The 15,303-nt window shown below is 41.1% G+C and overlaps 1 protein-coding gene across 1 annotated transcript in view; it reads right to left on the bottom strand.

Annotated features, from left to right (window-relative positions):
- Nucleotides 1-15,303, bottom strand: part of GLI3 (GLI family zinc finger 3) — a 304,210-nt gene that overhangs the window by 103,260 nt on the left and 185,647 nt on the right. Inside the window, exon 4 of the mRNA XM_055590741.1 lies at nt 1,913-2,118. Within this exon, the coding sequence (XP_055446716.1) occupies nt 1,913-2,118 (206 nt within the window). The remainder of the gene's footprint in view (nt 1-1,912; nt 2,119-15,303) is intronic.

Genomic DNA, 15,303 nt, shown 5'->3' with positions numbered 1-15,303 from the left:
CTTTTATATATCTTATATTATCTTTTATTTATTCTTCTTTATATTTCATACTTTTCATACATCATGAAGATAGATATATACAAAAATCATGGACTGCAAGAGACAAATATGAATGACTTGACTTTGGGTATTAATTGGCCTCCTGTAAGGCAGGACGAAAAATGCAGAACTAATAAAAAATGTTTTATTTATACTTATCATCAAACACTATGAAAAGCAGATGATAAGATGCTTTAATTAGAGGTACCACCTTCAGTGGCCCCACTAAATTTCTGGAAGCCAGGCATCATTACAAGCCCATCGTCAGCTGACCTGTCTACCCTTCTTTCCCTCTGTTCTTGACAGTCACGTTCACGGAGTCCCAAGTATTCTATGGAAGTGAGTCTCCATTTTTCCCACTGGAAAACCAAATCCAAAGCAGAACAAACTCCGATCTCACTCTTTTACAGTTTTATTTTTAAAGTGTGCATCTTGTCCAAATGGCAAAACTTCTTCCTTGGGTACTGTGCAAGTATATCCACTGCACTGAATCAGAGGGGGAAAAAAAGTGAGTCAGCAGCTGTTGCTGGAGCCCAGCCACTCCTAGAAGTATGACTGGGTTAATCCTTACTGAGAAATTTCAGGCTGCTTCTATCTACTATCCCCACCATGCACAACCAGCCCTGGGAAGTGTGTGCATGGAGAATATGAGCTGTGCAGGGGCAAACGCTGCTGGGTAAGCCAGAGTACATGTGCGCCTACACGAGCACCAGCAATTTGTGGTTTGCTGCAGAGAACTCACAGTTCTGTACTTGTCATCAGTACAGCTTAAGCCATTCTGAGCCTTAACACAGATTCTGTCAACTGTAGACAGGTGAGTTTGTACATGTGTTCATGAAATGGGAAATGTGCTTTCTGAACCAAAAGGACATTAAAAAATTTTTTGTTGTTGTTTTGGGGTATAGTTGATTTATAATGCTGTGTTAGTTTTGGATGTACAGCAAAGTGAAACTGTTATACATAGACATATTTCCACTCTTTTTTAGATTCTTTTCGCATACAGGCTATTATAGAATATTGAGTGGAGTTCCCTGTGCTACACAGTAGGCCCCAAAGGAGCATTTTAATCATGGACAGTTGTGGAATGAACAGCTCCAATTTAAAAGTCAGGTGACAATAATTAATTGGGAGGCTCACAGAACAACAGGAATCTGGTCCTTGGGAGCTGAAAATGAGCATCCTGTATAAGAGAATTAAAGTCAAAGGTCATTTCTTGTCCCACAGCATCCCTCTTGCAGTGTTCATGTGGCATGGTCAAGGACAGAGGGCACATACAACAGGGCTAGGCCATCACGTTCTCTAAGATCTTGCTATTCAGAATGTGGTCCCTGGACCCGCAGCACTGAAATGACCTGGAGGCGTCTCAGAAGTGCAGAACCTCAGCCCCCCAGACCCATACCACCAGGAAGCACATTTTATCACCATCCCCAGGTGATGTATATGCACAGTGGAGTTTGAAAAGTGCTGCTCCAATGGACACATCTGTATACACGTGCCCTTCCTCAGAAGGTGAGCAAAATGTGCTGGTTACACAAGTACAATACAGGAATGGCAATAGGGTCAGTCTAAATAGAGCCACAAAACAGCGTAGTGAATAAGAGGATGTGGGCGTCACAACATTCTGGCTCTTAAGTTCCACCTCTGTCACTTACTAGCCAAGGAACCAGGTTGCAAGTTACTTGGCCCCTCTGCCAAATCCTCATCTGAAAATGGAGATTATATCCTCACCCTCATGGAGGTGTCGTAACGCTGAAAAAAGAGCACGCAATCACAGCGCTTAGCACAGCCCCTGGCACACAGAACACAAACACATCAGTTACTCTTTACCCGTCCCATGATGTGCGGAAGCAGGACAGGCCGGTCTGAAACTCACCATCTGTGGGGCTCAGCCCACGAGCGGCCGAGATCATGGAGAGGGATGGGCTGCTGTGCAGGGACCGGATGTAGTCCATGTAGGGGTTGATGTAGGGATGCGGGGGGCTGAAGGGGGATTCGGAAGCTGCAGCAGGGTTCCGATGTGGGGAGATCCTGATGAAGGGCAGGTCAGAATACGTGGGGCTACTAGATAAGGCAGAAGGCCTAGGTAAAAAGAAAAGCAGACACAACAGGTATACATGAGACAAGAGCTCCACAGGCAGAGGCTGTCTGTGAAAGAAAATAAGCACGATTTCAAGGTGTCTTGGGGGAAAAAATATCAGGCATTTACATTTCTAGTACTAGGACCTTAAAGATCACAGTGACATAATGCAGGCAGAATGCTACTATACAATTGTTTAGGCAAAGACATTTGACCTTTGAGAAATTTTCTGGCACTCGCAATACAGGAAAATAAAGCCTTTGGTTTTCTTCATGAGAAGAAATTCTAAACAGGCATCTGAGCTTGAGGTAGTTGTGATTCTATTTTCCATTTGATGTGAATGTTAATTTCACTGCTGAACTTACCTCTCACCATCACAGTGTTGCATTAAAAAAAAAAGAAAGAAAGAAAAAGAAAGGAAGGAAGGGAGGAAGAGAGGAAGGGAAGAGAAAGTAAGAAAGGGAGAAAGGAAGGAAGGGTGGAAGGAAAGAAAAAAAAGGAGAGAGAAAGAAAAGGAAGATTTGGCTGGTTTGGAAGTCTGAGCATGCACAAGGCAGATACCTACAAATAAGAAAAAAGTCTAATTGCAAGAGTCTGTAAGAAGCATGAAATTGACAGTCTATAAGGCCATGCTCCGGCTTTAGTGCTCTGGGTCTTGCAGTGGTGAGTAAAATCATTTTCTACCATGTATTTCCCTGTTTTGAAGGCGGCCATAGGAGGCAGCTTTCTCTCATACTTTTTTTGCATATGGCTTCCTGATTGGCCACATTCAGTGAACAATCAGTAATGAAGTGCAGGGACAGAAAGTTGGAAAAGATTCAGCTCATGTCCTAGTTGTAAGGAGCAAAGGCAGAGTGTAAGCTTTTGGCTGATGCAAATAAATTCTAAGGCACACCTTGCTGCCACCATACCCCACCCACTCCAGGGATTCCCTTCCCAGAGCCGGCCCCACACCCTGCGCACAGACGTTTGTAGAATGGCCAGTCTGTGGAACATCCCCTCACCGCCCTGTCCCTCCTCTAATAGAAAACGTTTTGTGTGGATAATCCAGTGAACTGGCTCTGACAGGCTAAACACTTGTACTTTCTCTTTTTTCATTCACAGAGAATATGGCCATAAAAAGGCGAGGCTGTGATAGAGCGGGATGTACTGACTGCAAACTCCTCTCAGGGCACTGGCTCTAGGAGTGAAAGGAAAGGGAGGAGAAACAAGTTCTCATCCCGCCTACCCAGCAAAGGCACACACAGCCGGGGCTCTGGCCCCAATGCCATTAGAATGGAATCCTGAGAGAAGCCCTTCTTCCAAGTGCACAGAGCAGGCACTGAATTAAATGAAACCAAAGCTCATACTGTGAATTTTCTCCCAGTAGAAAATCAAAGAGGTTAAAATACACGAGAGAGAGGGGATTCTCCTGACTTTCTCCTTACTTTTTTTTACCATTTTGAACTTAAAAAAAAAAAAAAAAGAGGCTTTTTATTTGTTCTTAAGTTGCCACTTCTGGAGAAATAAACTACAAATCCAGAGTTTTCTAAATTTACATGTGGGCAGGGTGAGAAGTCACCACCTGAAAATAGTTATGTCTTTTCCAAACAACTTGAGGCTTTCCATAATCACTTAGAAAACAGAAATTGGCAGGATCTATTAGTCCATCCTATTTTAGCTCTTTCCTACAAAATAAATTAGCTCCGTGTCATTGGTTAAATCTGAAGCTCCGTTTAGACCTGCTGCTACTTTAGAGAACATGGGACTCTCAAATTCAGTCCTTCATTTTCTACCGGAAAGGAAAATCAATCCTTCCAATCTGATTCCCAAGTGATTATTACGAAATACGGCTCACTTGTGGATTTATGAGGAGAGACAGATGCCACAAGAACAGACATGTCAGTAGAGAAGCAGGCATTTCGAGATCCATGAGATGATACCTCCTAGACAAGCTTTTCTTATGATCCATGAAGAACTCACTCTGAATCAGTGAAGGTGATGTCAGTGCTTATCGGTTTTTTTGTGAGGCAAAAAATTGGTCCCTGTAATCTTTCTCAAGTTCCAGAATTGAAAATGGTAGTAATATTCCTAGCAGCTTAGATTCCATTGAAGAATAATAGATGGGGGGAGGGGAACCAGCATTTAGAACAATATGAACATTATAGATGTCAGGCTGAGGTGGTCACCAGTCCCAAAGGAGCAGAAAAACACTCGCTTTTCTCTTCTCACAAATTTGTGGATGTCAACATGCGCACCATCCCCTTCACTTTCATTTGACCTGTTTCCACAGAAGACTGAGGATAACTATTCTATGAGTAATGAATCAAGACCTGGGCACCTCTTTCCCAAAAGGAACACCCAGGCTCCATCCTCGCTTCCACACCAGTGTGGGGCAACAGCAGAAAAGAGGGTTGTTGCCTCCAAGATGTGGAGATAAAGTCAGGCAACTCCACACACTCTGGTGAACGTCATATGCTTGCATGTCACTCCCCTTCAGAGACAATACAGGGAAGATTTGGGGTCACCTCTTTCTCAATGAGACAGCGGGACATGTTTTCAAGCAGGTATGCAATTATGAAAGCTGCAAGGTGTCAACTGCCCTAAAGAAAAGATCTAATAGACAAAGGACAGCCACTCCCTGGATACAACAGGAAAATGGTTAATGAGGGTCACTCTGGGTGGGGTCATCAGGAATTCTGGAGACAACTGACTCAGATCATCAAAGCAGTGGTACTATGGAAGGGCTTGTGGATGAACGGAACTGACAAGAAAGGGACAAGAAGCTGTGTGATCTTGGCTGTGATATGAACCCCTCTTGGTGGCTCATGTGGTAAACAGGCTGCCTGCAGTGCAGAAGACTCAGGTTCAATCCCTGGGTCGGGAAGATCCCCTGGAGAAGGGAATGGACATCCACTCCAGTACTCTTGCTTGGAGAATTCCATGGGCAGAGGAGCCTGGCGGGCTACAGTCCATGGAATTGAGACAGTCAATCACTAGGCAGGTTAATAAGAAGTCCAGGGTCCCTGAGGAGGAGAAGGGGTCTGGGGCTCTCAAGGAGGAGATAAGGGTCTCAATTCTCAAGGAAGAGAAAAGGACAAACATTTTTTCTATATTTCTTAATTTTAGTCACATAAAACTTTTTTTTCTTTAAGCCCAGAGCTGATGATTTCACAACAAAACAACTCAGCTTAAACTCTGTACCAATGATTATACAACAACAATGTATCCTGTTTGAGGGCAGTTTCTCCTTCTTGAAAACCTTCTGACTAATCCTGTTATCTTAAAATGTATAGTATTACCAGAGTGGGTCTATAAGATCTTTCTACTATTAGTTCTAATCCTGTCATCTCAGTGATCAGTGCAAAGAAATAGAGGAAAAAAAATAGAATGGGAAAGACTAGAGATCTCTTCAAGAAAATTAGAGATAGCAAGGGAACATTTCATGCAAAGATGGGCTCGATAAAGGACAGAAATGGTATGGACCTCACAGAAGCAGAAGATACTAAGAAGAGGTGGCAAGAATACACAGAAGAATTATACAAAAAAAATCTTCACGACTCAGATAATCACAATGGTGTGATCACTCACCTAGAGCCAGACATCCTGGGATGTGAAGTCAAGTGGGCCTTAGGAAGCATCACTACAAACAAAGCTAGTGGAGGTGATGGAATTCCAGTGGAGCTGTTTCAAATCCTAAAAGATGATGCTGTGAAAGTGCTGCACTGAATATGCCAGCAAATTTGGAAAACTCAGCAGTGGCCACAGGACTGGAAAAGGTCAGTTTTCATTCCAATCCCAAAGAAAGGCAACGCCAAAGAATGCTCAAACTACCACACAATTGCACTCATCCCACATGCTAGTAAAGTAATGCACAAAATTCTCTAAGCCAACAATATATGAACGTTGAACTTCTAGATGTTCAAGCTGGTTTTAGAAAAGGCAGAGGAACCAGAGATCGAATTGCCAACCTCTGTTAGATCATCAAAAAAGCAAGAGAGTTCCAGAAAAACATCTATTTCTGTATACTGTCACTCTGCTTATTTAACTTATATGCAGAGTACATCATGAGAAACGCTGGGATGGAGGAAGCGCAAGCTGGAATCAAGGTTGCCGGAAGAAATATCAATAACCTCAGATATGCAGACGACACCACCCTTATGGCAGAAAGCGAAGAAGAACTAAAGAGCCTCTTGATGAAAATGAAAGAGGAGAGGGAAAAAGTTGGCTTAAAGCTCAACATTCAGAAAACTTGGTCCCATCACTTCATGGCAAATAGATGGGGAAACAGTGGCAGACTTTATTTTGCGGGGGCTCCAAAATCACTCCAGATGACGACTACAGCCATGAAATAAAAAGACACTTGCTCCTTGGAAGAAATTCTATGACCAACCTAGACAGCATATTAAAAAGCAAAGACATTACTTTGCCAACAAAGGTCCGTCTAGTCAAGGCTATGGTTTTTCCAGTAGTCATGTATGGGTGTGAGAGTTGGACCAAAAAGAAAGATGAGCGTCAAAGAAATGCTTCTGAACTGTGGTGTTGGAGAAGACTCTTGGGAGTGCCTTGGACTGCAAGGAGATCCAACCAGTCCATCCTAAAGGAAATCAGTCCTGAATGTTCATTGGAAGGACTGATGCTGAAGCTGAAACTCCAGTACTTTGGCCATCTGATGCAAAGAGCTGACTCATTTGAAAATACCCTGATGTTGGGAAAGACTGAAGGAGAGAGGAGAAGGGGACGACAGAGGATGAGATGGTTGGATGGCATCACCAACTCAACGGACATGAGTTTGAGTAAGCTTCGGTAGTTGATGATGGACAGGGAGGCCTGCTGCTGCTGCTGCTGCTAAGTCGCTTCAGTCGTGTCCAACTCTGTGGGATCGCATAGACTGCAGCCCACCAGGCTCCCCTGTCCCTGGGATTCTCCACGCAAGAATGCTGGAGTGGGTTGCCATTTCCTTCTGCAATGCATGAAAGTAAAAAGTGAAAGTGAAGTCACTCAGCCGTGTCCTACTTTTAGCAACCCCATGGACTACAGCCTACCAGGCTCCTCTGTCCATGGGATTTTCCAGGCAAGAGTACTGGAGTGGAGTGCCATTGCCTTCTCCTGGCATGCTGCAGTTCATGGGGTTGCAGAGAGTCGGACACGACTGAGTGACTGAACTGAACTGAATCCTATCATCTTAAAATGTAAATGGTGGGAGTGGGTCTGGTAAGATCTTTACCACCTTGAGACATTCTTTTGATTTATTGTAATAACCAATTAAAAAGTATATAGCTCCCTTGCTAAGACTAGTGAAGGGGGCACTCTCCGCCCCACTTCTGATGTCTGTGTCAGAAGCTTTCTCTGTCCCTTTTTATACTTTAATAAAACTCTGCTACATCAAAACTCTTGAGTGATCAAGCCTGGTTCCTGGTCCCAAAGCTAAACGTTCTTCAGAGATGACGAATCCTACACCATTCACCGTAAGCTATCAGAATCACCAAGAGTCGTACATGACTGAGCAACTAACACTTTTACTTGTTCTAAATCATCCAATAGGGGGATACCTACGTCTTGGGAGGGCTGGCAAGTGAATATAACTAAAGCCTCATGTACTGAGCCTAGCATCTAACAAATATTAAATACATACATACTAATATCATAAATTATACTAATATATTCTACCCCTAATATATACATGTACACAGTAGAGATAGATATGTATATATGTACATATATATACTCACATGTGTGTATACACAGTTGCTCAGTCATGTCTGACTCTTTGCAACCCTATAGACTGTAGCCCGCCAGGCTCCTCTGTCCATGGAATTTTCCAAGCAAGAATACTGGAGTGGGTTGCCATTTCCTCCTACAGAGGATCTTCCTGACCAGGAATTACGCCTGCATCTCCTGCACTGGCAGGCAGAATCTTTACAACTTAGCCACCTGGGAAGCCCACATATTACTTATATAAACACGTAATCATACATGCATATTCAGTTCAGTTCAGTCAGTCGTGTCCGACTCTTTGTGACCCCATGAATCACAGCACGCCAGGCCTCCCCGTCCATCACCAACTCCCGGAGTTCACCCAGACTCACGTCCATCGAGTCAGTGATGCCATCCAGCCATCTCATCCTCTTTCGTCCCCTTCTCCTCCTGCCCCCAATCCCTCCCAGCATCAGAGTCTTTTCCAATGAGTCAACTCTTCGCATGAGATGGCCAAAGTACTGGAGTAGGGATGGCAAATATAGAATACTATGTGATTTTCAAGCACAAATATTGGAACCCTGTTTTCAAAGCAAATCTTATGATAGAAACATACCTGTCTGCTTTGTTCCCCAATCTGACAGGACCCCGGGAGCATCTCCTTGGATTTCCCAGTACCCTCCACTCAAAATCATAAAACCACATAAGGCGGTTAAGAACATGAACTCAGTTATCATTAAATGCAAGAGCTTGGAAGGAACTGGACTTACACTCAGGCTCATTCCTGGCTCTCTCACTGAGGCATGTTTCTTTATACAGGAAATGGAAGAACGGCATCTCCCTGCCAGGCCTCTGCCATGGCCAGCACTGCGCACTAGGTAAGTAAATGCTGTAGGCCACTGATGTTCTTGGTGGTTGTCAGAACCACCCAACAGAACTTTTTCATGTGAGCAAACAAATGTCTAAATGACAAGACTTTTGGAGACTGGTGTTCTCATTCCCTTGCTGTTCAATTTCTCACTGAAAATTGATGACTTACTCATTCTGTCTCTACATCAGACTCTCGTGAGCCAGGCTATTGTGACATTTCTCTAGTGCTGAAGCCAGACAAAAATGAGTTTCTAAGCCATCAACACTGAGCATCCAGCCTTGAACTACTATGGCCCCCACAGCCACCTGACATGCACATGTGTGCTTTGCGTGCATGCTAAGTCGCTTCAGTCATGTCTATTTGAGACCCCATGGACCGCAGCGCACCAGGCTCCTCTGTCCTCAGGATTCTCCAGGCAAGAATACTGGAGTGGGTTGCCATGTCATCCTCCAGGGGATCTTCCCAACCCAGGGATCGAACCCACATCTCTTATATCTCCTGCACTGGCAGCAGATAAATATATACAAACTATAGTTTTTCGATAAAGCTACTTTTAACATTACCTAAGAGAGGCACTTTCAAATTCTTGGCATCCAGGTCATTTGTTAGTTATTTTAACTATAAAGAAAATTTGAGAGGGAAGGCTAAGCTTACCACCTTTAATAGGCCGATGTGTATCACCTCTGTACGAAAGACCCATTCAAGATGGTGACCAGGGGGGTAAATTCTCCTGAAGGAAGATGTGACATGCGAGGAAGGCAGTCACCAAATTTTCCATATAAATGATATATATTATTTCACAAACTGTAGGAGCATCAGGAAAAAATTATAGTGTTACTTTCCTGGTTTATATTTTTAGTGGATACACACAGCTTGAATTAAAGATTACTGTTAGCCTCTCATGACTTTCTGTCTTTGTAGTTTTCTCTTCTCTCTCTGTTCTGGGTCTGTGTGTGCCTCAGTGGTTGGAAAACAAGCACAAGCCATGGAGGAAAAAAACAAACAACAAACATCCCAGGAGGAAGACTAAAATTTAGAACTGCTCCCAGAACAGAGATCCCATGCTATTTATGTTGTAGCCAAAGAGTATAGACATATGGCTGTGACCCCTCATACATACAACGACTATCTAGCAAGAAGATGCCCAAGCTGGAGAGGGTTGTCTGGGCAACCAAAGCATCACTAGGGGGAGGAGTTGTCATTTTATGACCTCTGCATCTTGGCTTATGCATATAGGACCCCAACCTGCCCACCCAGGGATAGCATCCCCTATAGCACTTCCACCTCTTTGTCTTCCCAAGGGCATGAAGACCCAATGAGTGGCTGCCATTTTGCTTCCATGTTACCCAATGCATAAATGAAGTATAGCTTTGGACAAGAAAGCAGGTGGGAATTATTTTCATGTTCTCCCCAAAGACAATAAAGCAATATTTTGAGTTTGTTTGTGGAAATAGTTTAACCTCAGATTAATTCTTTTATAAAGTCATGAAAATCTATTACATGAAAAGCACAGAGGATTAATATTAGAGCATTTTAAACTATGATAAACTTAGAAACAAAAACATGTATTGCAGAGAATAACTGGACTTCTTAGTTAGAATGAAATATCATTATATAGTATTGAATTTGTTACTGCCTTTTCATCTATCTTATTGGGTTACTAAAACGCCAAGATTAAAATCACAGTGTTTAATCACTTGCATTACCCATTATGAGAGCATTAAGCAAGGTTTACAGGGTGGATTATACCATTTGCTTTCATATTGTTTAGGACACTGGAAATGTTACACATACCCCTGACAGTTTGGGGTACGCATGAGAGTTTCAACTCCCAGAAGACTGAAATATCGGGTGTTTTCCTACATAGCAAGTTAATTTTTTGTTTAATTTTGTTCTTTCCATAACAAGTAGACACTCTTCATATTCAAATAATGGCTTAACAGACAACTAAGGGGCGTTCCCCCTTATAATATATTTTTAATCAACTAATTAATTACTCAATAAGCACAGCTTTAGTAAACCAAAATTTATAATAAAAAATGTTGCTTTCCATACAATGACAGAAACAGATAACTAAATGTCCACAACTAATACACTAGACATCACTGGAAATTTGCATAGTCCTGACATGGTCTTCTCCTCTATTCAAAGTGAGCTTTCAGATGAGTTCTGCCCAGAAACATCACACGGCTCTGCGGTGTACAGATGGTTGTGCTGGTTATTCCACCTGCCACCCTTCACCCCAGAACCACTGCATGCCCTGAAGGCTGGACTCTGTGGTCTGAATCAGCAGGCTCACCCTTCCTCTGGATTCCATTAATGAGATCCAGGGGCAGGAGCTGGTGGCAGAGGGGAGAGAAGTCATGGTATTAATTCCCCTCACTCCCTTTCACTAGCTACAGTTCTGCTGATGGCACTTTCCCCATGGAAAATAGGGAAAACTCCCAGAGCGTGACCCCTCTTCCCTCACTGACCCCTTCCCCTCTGTTTGTACCCTCAAGCTAGAGGTGGTAACCTCCTCAAACTTTTGCTGTTCCTAGAAGTCTGACTCTCACTTTCCAAGCCCTTGACCTTGTCCATACCTCTGTAAATATCCACTCCATGAAACTGTCAGGACCCTAGCTGATAAGATGGTTCAGTTTCAAATCCCATTTTCATCATCTCTGCAGCTAAAGAATATTTCCCATGAATTTTTAACTGACTTAGGCCTTTTACAAATTTACCATATTGGATCTCAATTTTTCAGAGCTACATGTATAACCACACAGATGAATATTTCAATGAAATGTTCATTTGATATATATTTTATTGAAAAATCCATTTACTAAGAACCCATTACGATTTAAACATTTGTGGCAATTTCAAGAAACATAATATATGGTCATTCGGTCCCTGCTCTCAGTTTATACTCAAATGGGGGGAAATGCACACATGCATAAAGTGTGTAGAGACCAAGTATTATCTGATGAGTCAAAATGCCTCAACGGGAGCCTTCCAGGATGCACCCTGGATATGAAAAATATACACCATGAACTGTGCTACCCAAAGAAGATAAGAGTTGGACAGAAGTAGCTACTGAAGATGAAGGTTCATCATTTAATGTACACATTAATCCTCAGGAACTGAGGATTTTCTTCTTTTTAGAAATGTTTTCTTTTTATTTTATTTTTTAACTTTACAATATTGTATTGGTTTTGCCATATATCAACATGAATCCGCCACAGGTATACACGTGTTCCCCATCCTGAACCCTCCTCCCTCCTCCCTCCCCATACCATCCCTCTGGGTCGTCCCAGTGCACCAACCCCAAGCATCCAGTATCGTGCATCGAACCTGGACTGGCGACTCATTTCATATATGATATTATACATGCTTCAATGCCATTCTCCCCAATCATCCCACCCTCTCCCTCTCCCACAGAGTCCAAAAGACTGTTTTACACATCAGTGTCTCTTTTGCTGTCTCGTATACAGGGGTATTGTTACCATCTTTCTAAATTCCATATATATGCATTAGTATACTGTCTTATGACGCAGCAATCCCACTGCTGGGCATACACACTGAGGAAACCAGAATTGAAAGAGACACGTGTACCCCAATGTTCATCGCAGCACTGTTTATAATAGCCAGGACATGGAAGCAACCTAGATGTCCATCAGCAGATGAATGGATAAGAAAGCTGTGGTACATATACACAATGGAGTATTACTCAGCCATTAAAAAGAATACATTTGAATCAGTTCTAATGAGGTGGATGAAACTGGAGCCTATTATACAGAGTGAAGTAAGCCAGAAAGAGGATTTTCTTATATGGAGAATTCAAGGGCTATTGTTGATTTCTTTAACAAAAGAGAGAGAAGGTATTTGTTTTAATGGAGAAACAGCATTTCAAGAAATTTGAAAATGACTTTCTTATTTTTATTTCCTATTTATGTCTTTGTAAAAGGAATTTATATCCATGGATTGAAAAGTTGAGGCTATTTTTAAAAAAAAATAGTCATTCCCTATATCCAAGCTATCAAATCTAACCAACACCAATATTTTAACTTATATATTCCAAGTATTTTTTCAGGTAACTTATTTTTTAATTTTAGTCTGCTGTGCAAATTAAAGCCTTAATGAATTATCATTAAACACCCACTAGAATGTTATTACATGATATTAAATGTATATTCATGATATTGAATACAGTTCTCGGTGCTATACAATAAATCCTGATTGCTTATCTACTTTGTATATAGTAGTTTATATCTGTTACTCCATATTCCTAATTTATCCCCACCCTTCCTCATTTGGTATCTATAAATTTGTTTTCTATGTCTGTGAGTCTATTTCTGTCTTGCATATAGCATCACTTGTATTATTTCTTAGATTCCACATACAAGTGATATCATAAAATATTTATCTTTACATGACTTCAAATAATCAGAAAAATGTATGTATAGATAAGTGAATCACAGCACTGCACAGCTGAAACTAACACAATGTCATACTTGATTAATTAATTTTTAAAAACTCAGTAGAATGGCTAAAGTTAAAAACACTGACAGCACCATGTATCAATGAGGATATGGAGCAACAGGAACTCTCAAACGACCTGAGTATAAGTTGGCCCAACTTCACTGGCAAACAGCTAGGCGTTACCTACTCAAACAGATGCACACCCTAATGATCCAGCAATTCCTTTCCTTGATATGTACCCTATAATATTGCCACATCAGTCAGAATATACTAGAATATTCAGAGGAAGATTATTCATGCATGTTAAAATTGACCCACAACCAAGTATCTATCAAGAGTAGGATGGATTAACAATTTATATAATGAAATAGTGAACAGCTATAAAAATGAACAAACCATAATGTGGAAAAATCTCACAAACATAATGTTGAGGATAAGAAGCCTGGTGTGAAAGAATATAATATACTATTAAAGTCCAATAACAGACAAACCTGAACTTTAGCATTGGGACAGTCAGGAAGCTGTTTACCCTTGAGTATTAGGATGGGGGTGCCCAGGGAGAGCTTCTGGATGCCAATGATGATTCTTTTCTAGAATTGGCTAGCGGTCAGACGTTTTCACTGTGATAACTCATAATAATTCCCAGAGCTATATGTATATAATTGGTGTATTATTTATTATCAGTTTAAACAATATATGCTTTTATATGTGTTAGTTAAAACAATATTTTCCACAGTGATTTCAACCATTCCTATCAAGTTCAGAAAATCAAATAGATATGCACTTGTATTTTTCAAAATTTGAAAAAGATTGCTTAAAAATACCATAAATAATAACATGATACTCACCACTATTAAAAACAAAAAGTTAGTGGACACATTAGTCTCAATTCAAAGTAAACTATGGAAGACCGCTTCTGCATATTCATTTTGGGGGAGGAAATTCCAGTAAAGTCAACAAAAGGAAAAGCCAAGCAAATATTCACAATACATGTCAGTTGTGTCCTTTGACAACTGGAACAGTGTTATGTTTTATAGAAGAACAATGCAATTGTTTTATGACAAAAAATTATTTTTTTCTTTCCTGATAAGACTGCAAAAATATAATTTGCTAAAAGTGGTCTCCACTCAGTATTGTAAATATAACTTAATACTAATAGATTAGGATTTCAAGATCAAGAAGAGTCGAAAAATGTGAAAGACAGTCCATTCAAGCAACCACAATGTGCAATTCACTGTTATTAACGAATTCTTAAACATACTATAGGTTCAAATAAGCACTTGAATACAAATGACCACATCCCATAGCATGGGGCTTCTTCCTGTCCCAATTCACCCTTGTATAGAAAAAGTGCCTTTAATGCTTTAGGAACAAGGGCTGCTGCTGCTGCTGCATGACTTTAGTCATGTCAAATTCTTTGTGACCCCATGGACCGCAGCCCTGCAGGCTCCTCTGTCCAAGGGCAAGAAAGAGAAAAGGAATGGGTAGACAGTACCCCTGATCCACAAGGCAGCTGACAAACCTGTTTCTAAAAACCTGTTATCAGTTTTAAGTATTTTAATTCCATTTATGCAGAGGATATCTAAAATGATTATTTTTAGCAGCTTTTCTTGTTGTCTAAATGGAATCCATATATCCCACACAAAGGCACCTCCCTTTTTGCAATGTGTAATAGAGAAATCTTCTTTCTCTTCTTCTCCCAGTGACTACAAAGTTTATGAGTAAAAACAAAATCAGTAAAAAAAAAAATTACTGTTATGTAATTTTTAGAAAACTAGTTATTAATGTAATTAGTATGTATTAACTTATATTTTAATATACATAATGCATGTTATAGATTTATTAATGCATGTATAAGGACTTGTTACTAGAGGAACCAATAGTTGCATCTTCCCTTATAAAGTCCACAGAGATACCACCTTGATGAGAAAACAGCTGTGGGTGCAGGAAGGAGATTGTCCAGCAGTGATGCTTCCTAATCTGCTGCCTGGAAGATGGAAGTGTGGGGACAGAGAGCTAGTCTCAGTGGTCAGATTCTGGGACAGTTGATGGGGCCCAGTTTTCTTAAGCATGTCCTAATTGCTTTTGAGGTAACAAAGTGAGCAGACACTGTCTTTTTCTCCCTTCCTTCCCTAAAGTGGCTCAGCTGGTAAAAAATCCACCTGCAATGCAGGAGGCC

This window comes from Bubalus kerabau, chromosome 8, assembly GCF_029407905.1.
Source record: "Bubalus kerabau isolate K-KA32 ecotype Philippines breed swamp buffalo chromosome 8, PCC_UOA_SB_1v2, whole genome shotgun sequence".
Classification (NCBI taxonomy): domain Eukaryota; kingdom Metazoa; phylum Chordata; class Mammalia; order Artiodactyla; family Bovidae; genus Bubalus; species Bubalus kerabau.
The sequence above is the reverse complement of the archived record's forward strand: the minus strand, read 5'-3'. Positions and strand labels throughout refer to the sequence as shown.